The sequence below is a fragment of the Paroedura picta genome, chromosome 16, assembly GCF_049243985.1.
Source record: "Paroedura picta isolate Pp20150507F chromosome 16, Ppicta_v3.0, whole genome shotgun sequence".
Taxonomy (NCBI): Eukaryota; Metazoa; Chordata; class Lepidosauria; order Squamata; family Gekkonidae; genus Paroedura; species Paroedura picta.
Window position 1 is genome coordinate 4,695,198 of NC_135384.1, and position 23,481 is coordinate 4,718,678.

Genomic DNA, 23,481 nt, shown 5'->3' on the forward strand with positions numbered 1-23,481 from the left:
GAGTTGGTCTTAAAAGGTCCCACTGGCCTCAAACTTTGTTCTAACCCCAGACAGTAGATCTAGTTTCATGAAAATGTAAAGCAAATTAATAGGATTATCTTGATAGGCTTCATAGCAACCTCTATGCTTAACCACTACACCAAACGGCCCTTGAGATTCTCAGAGGCTGGCTTAAAGGACAAATGTCACAATATGCCTGTTAGTTACATGGGCCAAAGCATCCTAGAATTGCAAGGGGTCCTAAAGGGCTAGGCCACCCCGCGCTCAATGCAGGAGCCCGCTGAAATCTCATGGATTGAAATAGCCTCCATCAACCACGTCCCCCTCCCCACTTTGATTAAAAGCACCTCTTCTTAATCTCCTCCATCGCCAACCCAGCATCGGTGGGGTCGGGCCCCCAACAATCCCTCCACGCAGCGCCGCCTTAAAACCTAACAAAACGGCCACAAGGACCCTCACCCTCCCGGATTTTTCACACACCCCCCCAAAAAAAGGGGGCGAAACATGTGTAGAGGAGACTCGCTTGCAGTCCCACGTGCAAAAAAGCATGGCCTGATCAGCAAACTGACCTTGCAGGGCGCGAGCCGGAACGGCGACCTCCCCACCGGGCGTCCCGCAGCACCCCGCGCCCAAATCTCCATCCGGACAGTCCCGACTCGCATTGCAAACCGACCCCGAAAAAACACAACGGCGGATGGCAAACCTTCCCCGGGATTGGAAGCGGATTCGGGTGCAGGACCCCGCGCGCACCCACAAACCACGCCGGCGCGAGACGAAGAGGAAGCGGGTGGGCGGAGCAGGAAACGCTCCCGGCCGGCAAGCCTCGCTATTGGTCGGAGGACGCGAGTCAATCACTTTCGGGGGGGTCACGTGAGCGTGCCGGAGGGGGGCGGGATCGGAGAGGCGTCCTAGCTCGCGCCTTCCGTTGCATTGCAATTGCGTGTCATTGCAGCTGGATTCAAGTTTGTTGTGCTCTTTGGTGCAAAGTGCCCATCTCGCATGTGGGGCGGACGAGCATTTGTGCCTCGCGGGAAAAGAAATTTGGGTTGCCCATGTCGTGCCTTTCTAGAAGAGGAGGCAGTCATCACCTCCCCCCCCCCCAAAAAAAAAAGCATTTCTTGCTATCTCAAGATTAAGAACAAAGTTGGGGGTCCAGGGTCTTTATCATGCCAGGTATACAAGCCTCCATGTGCAAGCACACACTTGTGGTCCTCAGCAGACCAGCGGGAAGATCCATTGTCTGCATTTCTGTGTATAACTTGGGGTTTTCTGTGGGTCTGGCAGTCTTCTCTTCGGGATCACCAGCTACTTGTCCCATGCCGGGATCATAATAAAAAGAGCCGTTTATTTGCCCAGTTGTGCTTTCCTCTGAACCCACGGATCTAGCACACACTCCATCAGATTCCATCGATGTGCACACACAAGAGAGCTTCCCCCCAGTACTTCTTGTAGTGGCAACAACGAGGAAGAACATAGAATCCTAGATTTGGAAGGGACCTCCTGGGTCATCTCCAACCCCCTGCACTATGCAGGGCACTCACAACCCTCTCGCTCCTCCACTGTCACCTGCCACCCCCTTGAGCCTTCACAGAATCATCCTCTCCGTTAGAGGACTATCCAGCCCCTGTTTTAAAATCTCCAAAGATGGAGAACCCACCACCTACATTGCTAGAGTTTGGTGACATGTCTTCCCTTCTATTCTCTATATTTTGCTTCTACCTCTTGTGCTGATTCATGTTGCTGTGCATTTCCTTGTGTGGAAAACATGTTTACCGAATTCCTTGTGACTGGGGAAGACTGACAAGGATAGGACCTTAAGGAGGGTCCCAAGTTGGATTCACCTGCTCTTATCTTTACTAATGGCACAGGGCGAGGTGGCATGCATTCCTGGAGTGAGGAATTAAAAAGAGTTCTGCACTCTTTTAAACACTGCACCACGCTTGGTCTCACTCAGACACCCCCCCCCCATCCTTACCTCCTATAGCCCAAGGGGAACAGCAGAGGAGCAGAGCCAGCTAGGGGCCCCCAAACAATTTCATCGGAATCTTTTAAAAATGCTGCCTCTGCATAAAATGATTTCCCAAAACAGATAAGGCACCAAACCCAGCCTCACCCTACGGCGTCCCAAAAGGACACCGCCCAGTAGATTAGTGAGATTGTGGGGGCTGACTCACCAACAGGTTCCCTCTCCCTACCCTGAACAGATATGCATAGAATGATGATAAAGATTAATACCAATCTTTATCACCTTTCTATGCATCTCCGTTCTGGGTGGGGAGCCTGTCAGCTAGTAAGCCCCGACAGTCTTGCTAATCTAATCTAAACAGCCCAGGTAAATTCTCGAGGACTGAGATCTGGCGGGCCTCCATGTTTCCTGCTTGGATTCAAGACTGCATTTAGGTGCATTTGTTATCTAATGCAAAATCCATTTCCTAGATCAGGGAGTTTGCAGGGTGCACACGGGAAATATGTATCCGAGAGTAATTTGGGCAGAACCTTAGAAATTGCCTAGAAGAAAGAATAAACTGTCCAGGGGTAGAGCAAGAGGTGTTAATATGACTCGATGACCCCTGAATGGCACGACGGGAAGTAGTTGATGACACTGCTAGTGATCGCTGACTGAGACCTTTGGGTGTGGAGGGAAGGACAGATAAGAACCTGATGGGACTAGTGTCACCTTTCTTTGGATCTGGGTGGGGAGGGAGCCTGCCAGTTCGTAAGACTCTGTGATCTCACTAATCTAATCTAAATGCTCCAGGTTGATTCTGGAGAACTGGCATCTGGCTGGCATCCATGTTTTCCACCTGTCTGTGTACCTTTTGCATTGAGATGCATCTGTCATCGAATCCAAAATCCATTTGCTGCCAGACAGTATATGGCAAGTTAATATCTGGGGTGTTAAAGAAGGGTGTTTATGTTTATGCTCTCTGTGAATTACCCCTCAAAGTGAGGAGGGGTCTGGCTAATAACAATTCCCCCCAACAAAGAAAATTCAGTAGAACCATATGACTTGGTTCTGATAAAGATGTGGGTGCATGTGGGAGAGTTATTCAAGAGGCTCAGGGCACAGAATCATAGAGTTGGAAGGGGCCATGCAGGCCATCTAGTCCAACCCCCTGCTCAACGCAGGATCAGCCCAAAGCATCCTAAAGCGTCCAAGAAAAGTGTGCATCCAACCTTTGCTTGAAGACTGCCAGTGAGGGGAAGCTCACCACCTCCTTAGGCTGCCTATTCCACTGTTGAACTACCTAAGAAGGGCCAGTGGAAATCTAGTGAAGGAGGGTTTAACATGTATTCTTTCTACATCATTTGTTGTTCTGGTAGTTAGAGGTTTGTTAAAATAATCTGAACTTCAGTGTAAGCAATTAGCATTTCAGAGAGCACTTTGTATCTGCTGCTGTATAAGAGGGAGATGTCTTTAGATTTTTAACTGTGCTTTTCTGTAATTTTTATCCTACTGCATGATTTCCCCAGTCACAAGTCTTGAACATGGAAAGGTAGGTCCCACAAGGAGTGCATCTCTCGTTGCTCTCTCTCTCTCTCTTACACACACACACACAGTCGCTCGCTCTTATTGTACCAATCTGCATCTTTTTTTCTCACATTAATTTGCAGTGCACTGCAAATAAATATTGGAATAGACCGCAAATGATTCTAAACTCAAAAGGGTGCATTGACTACTCCTAAGGAGAAAACATGGGCACCAGCCAAGATGTCTCGTCCATCACCCACCAGAACTGAATGACTGAGACTGATTAGAGGTATTTCTCCCCACCCAGTACCAAGCTGTATATCCCTGGAACAATAAGCTCTCAAAGAAAGGTGCTGCTAATCTACTTGGGACAATAGGCTCATCTCGTCAATCTCACACCCTTCTAATCACACCCAAGGTTGCAATTTTTCTATAAAACGGAGCAACTAACATCTCTGTGCAGGGTGTTCTGTTCAGGCCACCTGCTTATGTCCTCTCCGAAGCACTACTTGTCTCGTTGAATCCACGAAACTACTTCTTCACGTTGAGACGGTAACTATTATCCCCTCAAAACTATTCCCATTCAGCCCCACTTTTCCTTCTTTAACTTCTTGTGTGTATATTTCATTTGCTTGAGCATGTGTATTTATATCTTCCTCAAAACTCTCCTTAAATAAAAACAATCTTCCAGCTTACATCTTGGCTGGTTCATTTGAAGAGTTTCTTGAGGGAGTATCCTGATATACATAGATGGAGATCCCTTTATGGTCCCTTCTTGCTCAGCTAATTTCCCACAACTAAATTTACAACCCATTCAATTTGGGTGACGGAAATATTGTTTGCCTAGCAATGGCTACTGAAGGCATTCATTTTTTTAAAGCTACTGGTACTGTTTCTATTATTTCGGGGAGATCTAACCCTCCCCCCAGTCTTTTCTTTTTCTTTTTCAGAGTTTTCTGGAAACCTGGGGTGTTTTCAGGTTTGTATAAAGAGGTGTCCTGTTTGGTCTTGGTTCCCATCTCTGGATTTAAGTATCCACAGGTTTGCCCATGTTGAGAATTAGATATATTGACTTCTTGACTGAATAGTAAAAACAAAGATGTAGAAATCTACTGACTCTTGACTGCTTCAGTCACTGGTCCCTTCCTTGTTATAAAATGCCCAGTTGGTTCTTATATGATTTTTAACCCCAGTAAACCAATGTATCTTTTTTCGTTTCTAGGTGGGAGAAGGCATCACTACTGCCACAGGTATGTTTCCATCGCTGGCTCAGTGATTTATCTTATTATTTCTGATATTTTTTATTCCACCATTTGAGCAAGAAGAAGAGTTGGTTCTTATATGCCGCTTTTCTCTACCTGAAAGAGTCTCAAAGCGGTTTACATTTGCCTTCCCTTTCCTCTCCCCTCAACAGACACCCTGTGAGGTAGGTGAGGCTGAGAGAGCCCTGATATTCCTGCTCGGTCAGGACAGCTTTATCAGTGCTGTGGCAGGGCCAAGGTCACCCAGCTGGCTGCATGTGGGGGAGTGGGGAATCAAACCCGGCTCCCCAGATTAGAAGTCCGCACTCCTAACCACTACACCAAGCTGGCTCTCAAGTCAGAGATGAAACTCCTGACAGGGCTAAAAAGTAATTCTAATCAATCACCCGCCTCATATTACTTGCAAACTGTCTTTTCTGCAGGTGATCCAGCAGTTGCTGCTTCGGACCTCAGCACCGAGAACCTGCCGGCATCTCTCCTCAGCCTCCTTTGAGACGCCATTTTGTCCCTGCCATTTCCCTGTGTAAGTATTGCCATGGGCTCTGTGTGCAACATATGGGACTAACATCATCGTTGCCAGAAATGTGTGGGACTCGGCAGCTTGTAGAACGCATTTTTAGAGGCAGAGATTTAGTCAGGGTTCTCACCCTCAACGACAAATATGTTGTGTGTTTTCCTCAATCTTTGCCTGCCAAGAACAAGGACTGCAGGACCTGTGGAGAAGGGGATTCCACCTTTCCAATTTCCCCAACTTGAACCAATTCTAGGATACCTTACTATCCCAGGGATGACATGTTCCCCCCCCCCTCCTCAAACACTGTCTCCCGGGGCTGTTTCTGTTTGGGAAAATGACACAGGAGGAGGCTTAAACCTCTTCTCCCCATCCACGTCTGATCTGAGGATATGAACAAAGGAGAAAGGCAGCGGGGATTCGTTTTGTACCCTTCATAACGTGCGGAGAGGATCCTGGCTCCTCTAGCAACCAGTATTCTCTTGTCAGAACCCCTTTGCTGCAATTATGAAAGGGTTAGGAGACATCTCTTTGACAAGAATTCTGCAACAACTGATCAGAAAATCTTCCTGGGCTTTTTCAATCTTGTTCCAAATTGCAAAAATCAAAGTAGAATTTGAACGCGATGGTTAGAGTCATCTGAAACCCGATCCTCCAGGACACAAATTTAAAATTCCCGTAATTGGTTATATCTGAATTTGAGGCCTGTTTTGCACCCCTGAATTGGCTATATTCAGCATGAGAGTGGAATGGAGTCGGTGTGCATGTTTATGCACATGCACGTCTTTCTCTGCACCTGACCAGGAATTCAGGATTCCTGATCACATGGAAAGAGTCCGAGGCACATAGATTTGGGCCACTGTAGGTTCTGCCCTTCCAGAGAATTCCAAGGGGCAGAACGCATCACTTACCTGTGGTTGGCCCTGCTGATAAGGACAGGACCATTAACTGTGCCATTACGGAGCAATCCTTTTTAGCATACATTCAATTCGATTTCTTAACCTGTTCCGATCATGTTTGCCGGTCAACCTAGACGAGTCCTTGATTCCTTCTGCATCCCATTCTGATCTATTTACATGTATCATTTATTCTTGTCTCCTAGGATCAAACACGATGTCCAAAATAGTCCCCAAAAACAAAGCTCCAGGAGTCGATTTCTGCGGGGTGGAAAACTATTATTACATTGTCCGCTCCGACCTGGACTGCTACATGCAGTCCACCAATTTCAATCGTGGCCTTGACTTGAAAGTATTTAGCCTGCACCACGCTTGCAAAGATGGAGACCACTACTTAGCCCATGAGGACGGCCTTTTCTACATCATCAGAGGAGACAACTATCGCCGTGTCTCTAACATGAACACGGATGAGGGTGCCGTCGTGTACAGCCTCCACCCCAACTGCCAGGGAGGGGACCATTACCTCTCTGCCTTTAACCACTTCTACATCATTTTCCAGGATAGAGGCGTCTACCGCAAGGTCACGAATATGAATACAGATGAAAATGCAGTTGAATACTCCCTTCACCCCGATTGCCGGAATGGCCTTTATTACTGGGGTATTAAGGGTTACTACTATTTTGTAAAACCTGAGGATAAATGGGGTTTGAGTTACTGTGAGAGCACCAGTTTTGATCAAAACAAGGGTGCAGCAACCCATTCCTTCCATCCAAATGTGGCCACCTTCCTCCCTGGAGGGTTGGCCGTCATTCAAGGCCCAGCTTATGGCAGATGGGAGGCCATCAAGACCATTTCCAACGACTCCGACAGCCCCATCGTGTGGGACAAGAAGATCACAAAGAAGGTGGGGTACAACAAGAAGGAGATGAACAGTTTGGAGCGTAGCTGGAACGTCAGCATGAGCGCCTCGTATGAATCCGGAACCCTCACCGCAGCCGTTGCCAAGTACCAGCTCTCCGTGTCTACCGAATTCGGGGGGCAATCTGTCCAAACCAATCAGGAAGACTGGAGCGAAGCCACCGACGTGGAAGAGTCTATCCATGTGACCCTGCAGCCCAAAAGCCAGATGTACGTCTGGCAATACCAGTTGGGCTTGGGGGACAATCCCGTCTTGTTCTGCCGTGACATGAAGTTTACAAATAATTCCACTCCACCTTCAGCTGTTCCTCTGCCACCTTCAAAATAGTAAAGGAGGAAGGCCAGGAGGGCCCCAAGGTTTTCTCTGTGCTGGTAGCTTTTAATAAAATCTGGGTGGATCAATCATTAGGATCTGTAGCAATCTCACAAGTTTAGGATACTTTAGCTGATAGGTAGATAGAGAAAACCTGGCTAAGCATTAAGTTACTGGGGTGATTATTTTAACTGCTGTCTAATTCTTGATTTCTCACTGTCCTGAGTAGTATGAAGATCCAGGACCATCACTACTCAAGTCCGGTTTCCTTCAGTTTAGAGTCTTCCCATTACTTTGCAATGTTTCCTGTATTGAAGGAGATGCCGGAAGATGGAGTGTTGTGGAATGCAGGTGTTCAGTCCAGTCTCCTTCGACACCCCCGGCTTTGTTCATTACCTTCTGCCATCTTTAGCTGCTTCCCATGTTGATTAAATTGAGCATTTTTGGAAAAGAAACATTGAGTGGTCTGCATTTCCTTCCAGTTGGGCTTTGGCAATGTGGAGAGGGAGAAACTCTGTCGAAATATAGGTTCGTTACGTGTGTATTTTCAAACCATAAATTCCTTATGCTCCTCCCCAACCGAAGGTTGTCTGGGAGATATTTAGGCATAGGTGGCTCCTTGTAGAAATTCATTTGCAGCACAATTCGTTTTTTCATATCAAGATTTGGGTGGGACCTCAGTGTTGCATAATGCCCCCTCGACGACAGCCACGTTCACTAGGGGATCTGATCTCTGTAGTCTGGAGATGAGCTGTAATTCTAGAGAATCTCCAGGTCCCACCTGGGGACTGGCAACTGGAGATACAACAGAATGTTTTGCACTCCAGAGGATGTAATTTCTTATATGCATTTTTGGAAATGGAATGTCCCTAAGGGTCCAGAAAAATCAGGACCTACTAAGTGTTAAAGGAGCGACACCTAACCAAATTTCAAACTGGTTCCCATTTACATGGGCTGTGGAATGTGTACCTTTTGCATTTAGATGCATTTGGCATTCAATCCAAAATCCATTTGCTGCCAGACAGTGTGCTGCAAGTTAATATTTGAGGTGTTAAAGTTGGGCATTTATGTTTATGTTATCTATAAACTATCTCTCAAAGTGAGAAGGGGGTCTGGCCACTAATAATTCCCCCATCAGCAAAGAAGAGATGAGATACAGAAAGTCAGGTATAAAAACTGCCCCTTCTTATTCTTCTCTTCACATCATGCCCGAGAGATGAACATCTTGCTGTGATGGACCTCTGAAGAGGCCAGCCGCAGATGCAGGCGAAACGTTAGGAGCAAAAACGACCAGAACACGGCCCCTAAAACCAAGAAAACTACAAAAGCCAAAAGGAAGTTTGATTTTTTTTAAAAAAAACCTAAAACTAAAACCCAACACCTGGAGTCTTCACACATTTTTCTCTTCCCAGTAATGGGTTTACCCACGCAGTAATGGGTTTAAACTACAAGTACAACGATATAGGCTAGATATCAGGAAAAAACATTTCACAGTCAGAGCAGTTCAGCAGTGGAATAGGCTGCCTAAGGAGGTGGTGAGCTCCCCCTCACTGGCAGTCTTCAAGCAAAGGTTGGATACGCACTTTTCTTGGATGCTTTAGGATGCTTTGGGCTGATCCTGCGTTGAGCAGGGGGTTGGACTAGATGGCCTGTATGGCCCCTTCCAACTCTATGATTCTATGATTGTCATTTAGGGAGCAGATTTATTATCTTAAAATAAAACTTTCCGGGTTCCACCCTGGAGTTTCCAACTTTTGACCTCCCGAGTTCAGTATAAAGCCAGGTCTACATTCAGACATGTCCGGCCGTCTCCCCTACTGCTGCGGTCGGGGAGGCGACCCACAGAAAGTGATCAGGTATTCGGGGTAGGCGTGGTCGTCAAAAAACGTCACAAAGATGGCAGGCTTGCTGGGAATGTCCACCAGACTGTCATACCGCCCTTCCCCCCCTGGTTTTATGGGCGGGAGGACCATCTTTTCTTCCCCACGTGTGAACTCTCCAGTCAAGACTCTAGTCTGGAACATAAACCGGTGCCCGCTGGAGTCGGGTTTGGCGTAGAAAGCAGAATGGGCGGCGTCTTCTGAAAAATAAATGCCCTGGCCATAGAGGCCCCCTGCAAAGAAACAGAAGGAAGAGAGGTGTTCGTCATACGCTTGGGCATGGCCGTAACAGAGCAGAGCAAGCTACCGGTTTAAGCAGTTTTTTCAACCTTTGGGCTGCGAAGGAACCTCAGAACACTTTTGCAGGCTTCGAGGTAACCCTGAGATGATGTCGGCTGGCTGGGCCTCCCTGCCGTGTCTCCGGAAGTGACATGTCTGTCTCCCTCCAACTTACCCACCCATTGCTAAAAGAAAATTATTTCAGGCAGTCCTTTAGAAGAAAGTCCATAAGGAGTTTAATTCCGTCTAGAGCAGGGGTAGTCAAACTGCGGCCCTCCAGGTGTCCATGGACTACAATTCCCATGAGCCCCTGCCAGCACCCGCTGGCAGGGGCTCATGGGAATTGTAGTCCATGGACATCTGGAGGGCCGCAGTTTGACTACCCCTGGCCTAGAGCAATAACAGGCAGATGATCACAACAGGCAAACATTGTGAAAGACAGAATACAAATGTAAGTTCAAAATAGATACAAGCTACAGCCCAAGCCCCCCTTCTCCCAGGTGTTTTTGCACCAAAGGTCATTCCCACAGAAAAGCCCTTTCATCCCCCCCAAAGTGAAAGTAACTCAGGGTTTTGAGAACCCTGAACATTCCCCAAAGACATTTAATCTCCCTTCAGACGCTACACGGGCCTCTCAAGAGATAACAAGCTTATAAACATTACACCCAGCCGCCTAGGAATTCAAGAGGCAGAGAGAGGTGAGATGAAACAGTCACAACATGTTAAAATACTGGGAGACCCCTCAGACCTTTAATGAGAGGGAGCCACCCTTATTGATGGCATGGCACCAATGGGGCAACATGACACCAACAATACCAAGGGTCCCCCACATGGGTGCTGTAGTACTTGCTGACATTTTCCCTGGTGCCCGCCAAATATTTTTGGAATGCCCTGACCCTAGAGTGGGGGGCCTGGGGGAGACTTCACTGGCAGACCTTACCTTTCCTGCAGGTGCTCTTGAAACCAATCTCTTGGATGGAACACCAGTTCTCCGGGCATGTCCCGTGGTAGAGGATCCGCTCGTTCTGCACCCCGTCCGGATTCTTCTTATCCATCCAGCTGCGTTTCCAGCAGTAGGAGACCCACAGGTAGCGATTCTGGATTCTCTCCACCTGGGTGGGAAACCCACAGGGAGACAGGTGAGTGGCCTACTCAGATGTCACTCTGTACCCTTCAAGGGGGGATGCTGTATAATGGACTGCACTTCCCAAAGGCCAAAGGGAGCTGCCATTGGTGAATTCCCACATTGTCTCCTAAGCTATGTGAAATCGGCAATCTGAGAACCGGTGTGATAGATATTAAAAGAGGAGGATATTAGGAAGAGAACTTGTGCTTTGCAGGCAGGATATTCCACATTCAGTCCTTGGCATCTCCTATGGAGAATCTGTCCCATTCTGCACATGTTGGATAATGCACTTTCAATGTGCTTTTACAGCTGGATTTCCCTGTGTGGAACAAGAACATCTACTTTAAAAGTGCATTATCCAATGTGCGTGTTGTGTATGCAGGCTGTGGTCACAAACAGAAAAGGAAGGCCCAGGCATGTGGGAGACACCCAACTCCCGTTGCCTTTGTGATCACAAAGTCCTCTTTTGTTTTAAGGCAAAACGCCCCCTCCTTAATGTGAGTTTCAAGGCTCACTTTTAGGATTCTGAAGGGACCGCCCGTCCGATTCAAATTCTTTACAATCTCCTGGTATTCTTCCGAGCTTCTCTGGAGTTTCACTCTCTTCACCAGGCACTGGTCCATCGCTTCCCAGTGCGGGGCGATATTCTTGTCTGCAATGAGACGGCATTTCGTTTTTATTCTGGCTGTGAGGCTGGGAGAATTGATATCTTGTCATCTGGAGGCCAGTTGGAATTCTGGGACATTTCCAGGCTCCACCTGGAGGTTGGCAAACCTAGGGGCACCTGCTGGTTAGTGAATATGACATCCTCAGCCTGTAGTATGAGGATTTTGTTGGGGAACCTTACCCCATCCACCCGACAGCCCTGATCTTGCTCCTTCAGGCTTCTTTTTGTCCCCCAAATCCAAAGAACATTTTACAGGGGCATGATTTGAGTCCCTCACTCAAAGTGCTGTTTTGATGCGGTGGACGCTGTGACTTCTTCTGGATGTCGTATAAATCGGAGAGTGCGGAATTCTTGGGGGAAGGGTTTAGAGAGATGGAAATGCCACCTTCAAAAGCACCTAGGTCTAGATGGACAATGTGTCAAGAGACGAAAATGCCACATTTTGTTGTTTTTGTTTAATAAAGGTTGCTGTGGTTTTGTAGCAATCCTTTTTGGTGTAGGTAACGGAAGGGGGATGAAGAAAGAAGGAGTCTGGTTTTATACCCCACTTTTCACTGCCCAAAGGAGTCTCCAAGCAGCTTACAATCCCCTTCCCTTTCTTTCCCCACAACAGACACCCTGTGAGGGAGGTGGGGCGGAGAGAGCTCTGACAGGGCACCATCAGGACTGTGACTAGCCCAAGGTCACCCAGCTGGCTGCGTGTGGAGGAGTGGGAAATGAAACCCGGCTCACCACATTAGAAGCTACTGCTCTTAACCACTACCCCACACTGGTGGCGAAGAGATGCACATCGCCTTACCCCACAAGCAAATTTCCCTCCGCAATTTGAAAGTGGCCCCATGGCTTGGCATGAAGGCTTCATTCTTGAAGAGGTTTATCTCCATTTCCTGTCCATCCCACCGCAGGTGGGCCTTGGTTTTCTTCTTCCGGTAGGCCTTCTCCAGGTGGTGGTTGGTCGCCATGTCAAAGGTGGACCAGCCGTTGTTGGTCTTGTGGTGCCACTGGACGGTCTCACGCAGCAGCTTGGACTCCAGCCACTGATTATGATCCTTCTCGATCTTTAAGTGAGTGGCGTCCTCGATTTTGGCGTAAATGGCTTCCAGAACGTTTTCGACATCTTCTCGGGAGCCACAGACCCGGAGAACTTTGTCTCGCAGGTGACGGAGAGCCACCGGGAACCGGTGCAGCGTGTTCTCGCAGAGATCGTGGAAGTCCTCGGTGCTGAAGGCCGGCAGCTCCGCACTACAGACGGTTTCTTCGTGGAACTTGGCGAGGAAGTCGGCCGCGGCTCGCTTGAATGAAGCCACGTGGCTCTCTTTGCCCACCACGTGGATCGCAGCACAGCTGATCTCAGCCAAACCCTGGGGGAAAGGAAAGAAGCCCAAAACGGTGGCTAGAATCGCAAAAGCAGGCTATGCACATTCATTTCGTTCCACACATTTAGATTCCCTGTCCCCCTCCCCACACTCACACTTTTTAAGCCGAATCCTGCTTATAAATCAAGTTTGGTAGCTGCGATGGCATTTAATAAATCAATACCAGTGTTCTAGGAAGAAAAGAGATGCCAGCTCCACCTGGAAGCCATGATGGTAGAAAACCTGGCTTCTTCTAGCCATCTCTCCAGACATTTCGTGGCTCTCATTCAAAAACTGCACTCAGTTTTAAGTAAATAAATCTTTCCCCAGGTAACCCAGGGCCAAAACGGTGCAATAGATTCCCAGCCAGCCCATTGCCCAAATAAATACGATAGATCAAGCTTTCCCAACCAGGGTTTTATGAAACTCCGGGGTTTCTTGATGGCCCTGTCAGGTTCCTGAACGAGTGGGAGTTAATTAATTTTAATATATTTTTTTAATTTGTTAAACATTTCAGGTCATGTGACCATAGATGGTCATCTTGACCCGCCCCTCCCCCAAAATGGCCAGTTGATAGGGCAGGAGGGGGTGGGAAGGGGAGGGACCCCTGGTGGGTATGTCCTCAGCGATGCATCTCAACCGTATTCTGCATGATCACACCACTTCTGGAGCTTCTCGAAGCCTGAAGGACGTTTCAGGAGTTTCTCAACGCTAAAAAAAGTTGAGAAAGGCGGTGATAGATCCTCAACTCAGAAAGACCCTCCCAATCTACCCAGCTAACCAAGCCCATCTGCAAGTTCCAGCTATCCATTTCCTTGGGTAGACATTTGACCGAACATGTCTTTGGAAAAAGGGGAGAGGGAGGGGAACCAAATCAGTCTATCAGCTGTTTCGGACAGTCACGGACTAGCAGAATAAATCATTAATGAACAGCAGAGAAATGAAGGAACCCGCCCAGTTAACTCTCTCACTTACTTGCACCCCGTTCCCATTGCTATCGGTGATTGCATCACAACGTCCAGGGCTCCTCTGAATTTCCAGCCTTGCAACACAATGCTGTTCTTGGGCTATTTCACGCAACGTCTCTGCTCCAGCTCCGGAAAAGTATTCACCGAGAGCCACCGTCTTCAACGGCAGCTTACTGAGCACGAGGGAATCCAAGTCCGCTTTGATGACCCCCATGGCTTCCCTCACGTGTTTCTGGATGCCGCTCAACTTCAGGGACAAGATCTGGCTGTCCGGCTGGACCCGGACGTTCACTTCAAGGTGACCCCAGTCCGTTATTTGGAAGAGATTCTCCCCGGCTAAAGCGAGTTCCGGCCTGGTGACATTCAAGCGTTCCTCCACTTGAGAATGGTCTTGCAGGTACTCCTTAACAGATTGTTCGACGTGGGGGATATCGGGAGAGAGACCCACCATAAAGAGCAAGCTGGACGAAGTGTGATGAAGATCTACTTCCCAGTGGGACTCCAACTTGAACAGCAGTCCCCGCCAGTCCTCACACGCGGTGGCCCATTTCACCTCCTCGGATATCTCCATGGTCTTCTCGCACACGTGCTTCACAAGGAGCTCTTCTGCCTTCTTCATGGGACCCAAGTCTAGGCCAGAAACCTGGATAGCTCCGGAGTCCTCCAACGTGGCAGCGATGTCCTGTTCCAAGAAGAAGTTCTTGTGGAAGAGCCTGCCCCATCGTGCCTTGACAAACTGCGACTGGAGGTGTGATAGGGAGGCTGGAATAACCTGGAAGCCACCCAGCAGCTCCTTAAACCTCCCTTCCAGTTCTACCACCTTTCGACGAGGGCCCCTGAAAACCACAGTAGCCGGATTTCCAGGAAGGAGGTCGGAATTTGCGGGAGGGTTGGAAGGGAGCAGCCCACGAACCAAGAATTCTTCTAGGAAGATGCACGGCACTTCTTCATACTGAGCCGTGACTTCTATCCATTCCGCTTGGTATTCCTCGATCTTGGCATGAACAGCTTCCATAACGTTCTCCACATCTTCCTGGACCCCACAGATCTGAAGCTCGTCCTGCTTCGGACGACGGAGGTCGACAGGAAACGCTCGTGACGTGCCGCTGCAAAGTTCTTTGAGGAACTGGTCGCTGAACATTGAGATTGTCTCGCTGCAGATGTTTCTTTCCCGGAAACTGGCCATGAAGCTAAGCAAGTCTTGTTTCAGTAAGGCCACGTGGTCCTCTCTGCCCAGTGCTTCAATCTCCCACAGGCGGTTCTTAAGCAATACCTAGGGGGTAAAATGCCAAATCTCAGATCAGAGCCATTATATGCCTCCATGTGGGTCTAGCGATAAGGGATAATAATTGTATTCCCCCTTGCGGTCTACCTACAGAATACACAAACCTGATTCCCCATCTAGAACAAAATCTCATTTTTTAGGAATGGGGGTCTCTAACAGAGCATGTAGCTCTACCCTTATTTTAGAAGACAAAAACCTGAGCCGCGTCTTCCACCAAAACAGACAAAGTCAACAAAGCCAACCAGCAAGCCTTTATATTTTGTTCTGATTCAAGAGAGTATTTCACATAATATATTGACCACTGAGGAAGACCCCGGTGGGTCGAAATGCATTTGGTCTGTTTGGTCACGTGCAGTTAGGTACGCGTTGTTTTTACTTTGTTTTTAATATATTATTGATGCACTCTGTTTAATAAATATTTGTAATGATTTTTTAAATTTTTGTTTTACAGCTCAACTTTTGGGTTCCCAACTTCTGTTCAGGTAGGGTTTGGTTCCGTTTTTTTGGTTTTGCATTGTCAAACTAGCCCTGGCCAGGCAGAATGCTTTCCCTGGGGAGATAAGGCCCCTCCAGGATCTTCAGTAAGACAGAAATTTAACAGCAAGGAATCGCTGGCCTTCCTGACAAAGAACCCTTGCTCGTAAAATACTGATCCGCCCAACAAAAAATTTAACCACCCTTAGTAAGGTTTCAAAGAGGAGATTCTAAAAATAATATAGACTGCTTTTATCTAGGCAAATGTTATTGGTATGTTTTATTTGTCGTGAACCACCCTGGGCCCATCGGGAAAGTCAGGCTATAAAAATAGAGTTGTTTATCATCATCATCATCATTTACCTGCCGTCTGTGTCCATTGCTGATACTATCGGTCTCCTTGCCAGAACACTCAGCTATTTCCTGCACCCGCATCTTCACAATGCAATGCTGTCGGAGGGCAATTTCCCGGACCACCGCTGCTCCGGCCCCCAGGAAGTATTTGCTCAGACACTTCTTCCTCAGAGGCATTTTCCCAAGCATGAGGGAATCCAAGTATTTCCTGATGACGGGTAGGGCTTCCCGCACCAATTTCCGGAGGCCGCTCACCCGCAAAGCTAAAATCTGACTATCGGGTATGACCTGGACGCTCACCATGAGATGTTCCCAGCTCATTATACGGAGGAGATTTTGCTGGGTCATGACTAGTTCTGGCCTATCGGATGTTATCCTTTCTTCCACTGGAGAACTGTCCCACAGGTACTCCCGGATGGCTTGTTCCACCTCAATGATGTGAGGACAGATGCCGACTATTGTCACCTGCCCAGATGTGGTCTCATGAAGGGCTATTTCCCTGTGGGATCCCAACCTCTGAAGGAGTTTCTTCCAGCCTTCGCACGAGGTGACCCACCTCACCTCCTCTGCGATCTCCACCATCCTCTCGCCCACGTGCTTGAGGAAGAGCTCTCTGGCTTCCTCCGTTTCGCCCAAGTCAAGGCCAGCGACTTGAACAACTTCGGAGATTTCCAAGACGGAAGGAATGCCTTGTTCTAAAAAGAAGCGATTGTGGAAGAGGCTGCCCCACTGGGCCTTGACAAAGTGAGCCTGGAGGTCTGACAGAGGGACTGGAAGGATGTGGAAGCCACTCAGGAGCTCTCTGAAGCGTCTCTCTGCTTCCTCCACTCTGTGACGGCGGCCACCAAATCGGATTACGGGGGGAGACTGGGCCAAGATGTCAATGGTTACGGGAGTGCCGGATTTGAGACTCTCCTGAACCAAAGCGTCTTTTGCGATGGCGCACCTGCCCACGGGTTCAGCTGGGCATTCTAGGCTCACCACCTGTCTCTGAAAGGCCACTTGGAAGAGGCGGTTCAAGAAGGAGGCAAGTTCATCACTGAGGCCCACGATCCACATTCTGTCATGGAAGAAGATCCTGATGGATCTGAAGTCATTTGCGAGGGCCACTTGTTCAAGGAAAGCTTCCATCACATCTATCCTGGTCTCACAATGCATCAAATACTTTTCCCGCGTGGACTGGAATGACATTCCCAAGTTATACAGCTCCACAGACGGACTCAAGGCCCTGAACATCAAAATCCCCCAAGAAGAGAACATCTGGATGCTGTAACCAACTTCCTTAAGTTGCATCTCGAACTGCCGAAAAGCATCTGGGCACTCTTTCAGGTATTGGAGGAAAAGTGGGTCCTCCGGGTGACAGATACCCACAAGTTCTGAAAGGGAAAGGGGGATATTCAATATCAGGCCCTGTTTATATTACAGAAACACACAGCAGGATCCAGTTCTCCTGGGAGATCTGGGAGATCTCTGGGCCACTTGGAGTCCGGTAACAATGCAAAGCGGAAACATCGTGAACATGATAAAGAGTTGTGATGTAGATCAATAAGCCCCCCTCTGAAAATCGATCCTGCCTCCTACCAAGGAATTTTACGACTCATTTCCACAGGACATAAAAGTCAAGTATTAAAAAACAAAACCCTTGGGTTTACCAAAGTTTGAAAAAGAGGCATACCATCCACCTGAAACTTGAGGGGAGGAAAGGCAAGTCTGAGGAAATAATTGGCATTAAAACCGGTTGGTCCCACAGTGATGTTGGACTCTTCCTGGGCAAAGAAACAGTTCAACAAAGTCTGTTTGTCAGGGTACATTTGTACATGCTCTACGGGAGCACTATTTTGCTTTGTGTACACATGTCTCCTGTGGCCAAACAGGTTTGCGAAACCAGCTTCCCTGAGAAAGGAAGAAAAATATGCAAGAGAAACCACTCTTTTACCACACCAGTTGCTACAGGAAGAGAAACTATTCTCTCAAACGATTTTCAACTCCTCAGGATTAAAAAAAAATAATAATTGTCCACCTCAAGGTTTACCCAGTATCGATCCTGTGGGCCCAAAGGCCATTTCGCACTCAAGGCTCCAAGGAGTTGCCCTTTCGCTATACAACATGAGCAAATTTCATGTGTGAATTCACAAATGGATGGGAACCGCCTGGACAGCCTGTTCTGCTATTCTGCTGCTGGGAAGGGAACTGTTTCCCCCTGCAAAACCACAAATGGGGTGTTCACAGGGGGAAGAACCGGTCACTCAATCTACTATACACACAGCCCCACCACACGACCACAATTACCACAGTGGCTTTTGCCGCTGTGGAAGCAAACTCAAACCGCTGTGCTTAGATGGTCATTATGCAGAAGAAAATCCAGCGTGTGGGTTTTTAAATATTGTTCCCCCCCCAATCTGCTTCTTTTGTCAAGCATTGGCTGCAACTGGAATTTAACTACAATATGCTTTTCTGCTGCATTTTAAATTACACAGTACTTGGTGCCAGCTTGGTGTAGCGGTTAGGAGTGCGGACTTCTAATCTGGTGAGCCGGGTTTGATTCCCCGCTCCCCCACATGCAGCCAGCTGGGTGACCTTGGGCTCCCCACAGCACTGATAAAGCTGTCCTGACCAAGCAGGAATATCAGGGCTCTCTCAGCCTCACCCACCTCACAGGGTGTCTGTGGTGGGGAGAGGAAAGGGAAGGCGATTGGAAACTGCTTTGAGACTCTTTCAGGTAGAGAAAAGCGGCATATAAGAACCGCTTCTTCTTGCTCAAATGGTGGAATAAAAAATATCAGAAATAATAAGATAAATCACTGAGCCAGCGATGGAAACATACCTGTGGCAGTAGTGATGCATTCTCCCACCTAGAAACGAAAAATGATACATTGGTTTACTGGGTTAAAAATGGCCACCATCTACCAGGCTCTGCTGTTTAGCGGCAGAGAAGAAGAACCAAACAAATGGCTCTTTGCACATTATGGTGTACACAGGTTGCGTCGGAGGTCCTCCCCTCGTGTCCTGTACAATTGTGGGTTTCCCCAAGAGGCCTGGTAGCTCCCCACAGGACTGTTTTACAGTAAGGTAAATAGCACGCGGGGGAAACTGAAACCCATCTCTGTGCACACTGCAGACACAATCTGAATTGGGCTATGAATGCGTGGCAATCGAAGAGAACCTTCAACTCCTGCATGACTGGGACATAAAGTCGGGACCCAGGATGCATCCCTGCACTGCGGGCTCAAATTGTGAGTATTTCTTTGTGTTCTTTCTTTCTGCCTCTAAATGCCCAGAGACACATGAAGCCTGCTGGGGGACCTTGGGCCAATCAGTTCTCTCAGAGCTCTCTGTCTCAGCCCCACCTGCTTCACAAGGGGCCTGTTGCGGGGAGAGGAAGAGGAAGCAATTGTAAGCCGCTCTAAGACTCGTGCGTAAATGCACGCGCTGCCGCTTTCGCTTGGCCTGAACGGCCTCGCAAGGTTGTTGTGCAGACCAAAGGGGACGAGAATTTTTATAAGTAATAAATCCAGCGCGACAACAGAAGCATGAAGGGCTTGCATGTTTTGGTTTTGCGGAAGAGATTTCAGGAGGTGCCGTGCCGGATCAGCATGGGAGGGGAAGCCCTCCCCACTGTGGGTCGATCCTCCTTTCAGACTCCCATGCAGCGGCTAACCTGCCAAGGTGCGCTCTGCCCCCCGAGCTGGACAACTTGCACCAGCTTCATCCAGCTGTTCGGGAACTCTTTCAGGAAGTGGTCGATCTCCTCCAGCATGACCAGCAGCCATTCCCCTTTCCCCACCAGGCTGGGGTCGGCTGGCTCCACGAGAGGGAATGAAATGGACTCCTGGAAGGACCCGTAGAAGGTGGAGAGGCAGCTCCAAACCATTCGGCGAACGGCTTGCTAGAAAAAACGAAAACCGAGGGGGTTATCGTGACAGAAGGGATGTTCACGGGGAGACCCTGTGTGGTGTAGGGGTTAAAAGCAGCGGCCTCTAATCTGGAGAACTGGGTTGGATTCCCCAATTCTCCTCCCTGTGCGGCCAGCTCGGCAACAGTGGGCCACTCACAGTTCTGTTCTCATTGGGAAGTTCTCTCTGAGCTCTCCCAGCCCTGCCTACCCCACAGGGCATCTGTTGTGAGGAGAGGGAGAGAACGGTGTTTGTAAGCTGCTTTGGGGCTCCTTTGTGAAGTGCAGAGTGAGTTATAAAAAACCCAGCTTTTCTTCTTCTTCTGCATGCCAGTTAGGGATGCCAACCTCCCAGTGGAGCCTAGAATTACAGCTCACATATAAGCGACCCTGCTGGCTGCATGTGGAGGAGTGCAGAATCGAACCTGGCTCACCAGATATAGCACTATCGCCCCACGGGTCCCTGCCCTCCTCAAAGCCCACCCGCCTTATGCTCCCTCCCACCCACCCCAAAAAACTTCCAGGTATTCTCCAACCTGCTGCTGGAAAATGGTAGCAAAAAACAGCCTACCAGACTCTTGTTTCAGCTAGGAGGGTGGCTGCATGGGCATTCTTACCTCAATTGTGCCTTTGGGGCTCCGCTGAGGCGCTTCGAGGCGCACCAGGTACACCTCTCCACAATGGAACTCGGGGAAGGCCGAGGAGGGCACCGAAAGGATCTCTTCCGGCTGCAGACCCACGGCTTGGGGGAAGATCTTCAGCGCCTTGTGCGAGACGGCGAGAACCCGCTGGCTCCAGCCCCTTCCGCCTGAGCCCAGCACCAGCGGGACGACGGCCACATCTGTCTGGCAGAGGGGAAAGAGGGGAATAGTGGGGCATTCCTGATGCTTATTTTTCAAACTTTTTCGTTACATACAGACAACGCCCTTGCATTCCTCCCGTCCCTGTCGTACCTCCCAAGGACACAGGGAAAAGACTCACTTTCCGCCTGGCGCCGTATCCGGACACGGTCTCAGTCTTGACGTTTTCCAAGGAAAGCAGTACATTCCTCAGCCCATCCTGCCGGCTGGTGCCCGCCGGCCAGCGTTCCCCGCACGCCTTGCAGAACGCGGCCACGGTGTCTCCGTCGCTGGACACAAAGTGAATGGTCTTCAAGGGGGAGGCGGGGAAGTCTTTCTCAAAGGCTTCGATCCCTAGGGCCACCGCCTCGGCTTGATACGCGGAGGACGCCGCGTCCGTGACGGACATCAGCAGAGACCGGAGGCCTTTCTGGGACGCGGCCTCCAGCACCAGCTTCACCGCTCCGGCTCCCAGCTCCACCACTTGCGGCCGTGAAAGGAAGACGCTGAAGTGAACGCAGGGGGACCCTTTTGGGCTCAGCACCCGCTGGGCAAACACGGCGTTGCCACAGCCGATGTCTCCTTTGGGGCTGATACTCACGGCGGCATCCGCCCTGAATCTAGCAGCTTCTCCCTCCCACAGGAAAAGATGGCGGCCCTGGCTGAGGCGGAAAGCCCCCGCTGCTCTCTGCTCCGTTTGCCGAAGGACCAGCATGTTGACTTTGGTCATGGAGCCCGCCACAATGAGCAGCTGACTGATGGCCTCTTTGGCTCTCGAGACGACCTCTCGGGAGCCCGAAAGAGAGATGACCCCGGAGTCTCCTAGGAGCCTCCCAGAGGCCTTCACTGCCCAAAGCGTTGGAGACAGGGCCCCCATGAGCTGACCCCATAGTTTCTGCTCTGCGGACGTGATATAGAGCAACTCGGTGGTGGCCCAGGATCCTTCGGGGTGTCTTGTAGGCCTCTGCCCACTTTGTTTGGCTTGACGGGGGCCTTCCGGTGGCCTCCGAAGTGGACTTTTCAGTGCTGAAATGGACACTGTGCCAGCCATTTTGACCTCCGTTGCTTTCCTGCGAGGAGGAGAATCCATGAGGACACTATCTAGCCATGGCTTCCTGGGGTGGAAAAGGAGGACCTGTGGACTTCCTCAAGATCTAGAAGAGACAACAGGGCAGCCGGGGCAACATCAATAGCCAATAAGCCAATTATCATCATCATCATCATCATCATCATCCTATACAACCAAACCAGTACCATTCTGGTATTGCCTTTGAAGGTTGCATAAATAACCATCCATAAAGAGCTACAAAACCCAAAATCCTAGTTTCGCCAGAAAAACATACCAGGCATGCCGAATCCAGTAATAACAAAAACACAAAACCTGGTTGTGGGGAGAAGGAGAGGTGTTTTGTAAGCCGCTTAGAGACTCCTTTGGGTGGTGAAAGGAGGAGGATAAAAACCCGGCGTTTCTTCTCTTCCACAGGGCAGAGTGATCAAAGAGTAGCAGGCTCTAATTGGGATAATCGGGTTGGATTCCCCACTCCTCCTCCATATGCAGCCAGCTGAGTGGCCTCGGGCCAGTCCCAGTTCTCCCAGAGCTCTCTCAGCCCCACCTCCCTCGCAGGGTGTCTGTCGTGGGGAGAGGAAGGGGTTCGTAAGCTATTTGGGGACTCCATCCCGAAAGACCAGCTCTTTGCCTCCTTGCCAATTGCATGATTCTCTGGGTCTGTGACAGATTTTGCCCACCCTAAGTCTCACAGATTATTTCTACTTTGTTTTTATCTTGTAACTCGTCACGAGCCAGCTTTGCCGAGAGTGGCGGGTAATAAATAATAATAATAATAATAATAATAATAATAATAATAATAATAATAATAATAATAATTTAAAAAATAGAAATAGGGTTGGATAGAAAAATAACTGATTCTTAAAGTTATTATTATTAGTATTAATAATATTCCTTTTGGAGGGGAATCGCCTGTCCAAATACTAGCCAGCACTGACCTGGGTTATCCAAAACAGAGGAGGGGCGTGTAATTACTCTGCCCTGAATGCCTCCCCAAGCCATCTCTCCCCCGGGCATGGTAGCCCCTCTACGAAAACTACCCCTGTCTCAAGCAGTGACATGTAGCTGCAAGGAATATGCAGAAAGGTTTTCCCCTGATCTGAAAAGCTGCAGCAGTTCCACCCTTCCTCAGCGCCTGCAGCTAGACTCACCTGACCTTGGAGTTCTCCTGGCTCCAACCCATCTGGTTTCACATACCCTCTCGAGAAGATCGTGTCGGTCCAGATGGTTTTCCATCCATCCCCAGCAAAGGGTTTCACTTTCCTTTCCTTCTGTCAGCTTCACACCACAGGGTGTGGCCAAGTCGAGGCAGGACCCTGACGGCTGCCAAAAACACAGACAAAAGGAAGACGTCTGGGAGGGGGGGACCAGTTTCCCCAAAACAGAAGGCCAGTGTCGCCCGGCCTGCCCGGGCACGTCCCGTCCCCAAACGGGCAGCTTTCCAAATTGTCGAGCTGTTTGCAGAGCGGTGCTAACTGGACTTTGGCAGGATCGATCTCCCCCCAAAAAAGAGATTGGCGCCAGATGTGTCTCCTTCTGCCCTTCTGCACGGGGCTCCTGTTGCTGGATAGAGATGGGGGGGAGGGGGGCAGCCTTCGTATCCGGTAATGTATCTGCACAGCCCATGCCTCCTGCTTTTGCTTTCCGGCAGGGCAGCTACGCAAGAGACAGACGTCCAAGGGCTGCCACCATCCTGGCTTCTCCTGTAGGAAGGAAAGTTTCGCCCGTGGCTTTTTGAACGTGGAGATGGAGGGGGAGGGTTGCCAGATCCAGGTTGGGAAATCCTTTAAGATGTGAGGATGGAGCCTGGGACAGGCAGAGACCTCACTGGGGCACGATGCCTCAGCGTCCACCCTCCAAAGTAGGGGTTCACAACCGGGGGTCCGGAGACGTTGGGGGGTCCATGGGGGCTCCAGAGGGAGGG

At 49.4% G+C, this 23,481-nt stretch overlaps 1 protein-coding gene across 3 annotated transcripts; it reads right to left on the bottom strand.

Moving 5' to 3' along the window:
- Window positions 1-8,548: 8,548 nt before the first annotated feature.
- On the bottom strand, window positions 8,549-22,965 carry LOC143826268 (uncharacterized). 3 transcript variants are annotated; one of them, XM_077314981.1, is made up of 11 exons: window positions 22,714-22,965; window positions 20,634-21,645; window positions 20,270-20,497; window positions 19,419-19,646; window positions 18,585-18,612; window positions 15,770-17,136; window positions 13,655-14,920; window positions 12,124-12,685; window positions 11,173-11,309; window positions 10,472-10,643; window positions 8,549-9,485 (listed from the first exon to the last, which is right to left on the bottom strand). In XM_077314981.1, exons 2-11 carry the CDS (start codon window positions 21,579-21,581, stop codon window positions 9,187-9,189), a joined length of 5,235 nt encoding a protein of 1,744 aa, XP_077171096.1. In that variant the 5' UTR covers window positions 21,582-21,645; window positions 22,714-22,965; the 3' UTR covers window positions 8,549-9,186. The 3 variants fall into 3 exon arrangements, 2 of the variants coding, with proteins under 2 accessions (XP_077171096.1, XP_077171094.1); XM_077314979.1 differs by having other exon boundaries at window positions 22,709-22,965; XR_013227039.1 differs by lacking the exon at window positions 11,173-11,309 and having other exon boundaries at window positions 9,252-9,485; window positions 22,709-22,965.
- Window positions 22,966-23,481: the final 516 nt, after the last annotated feature.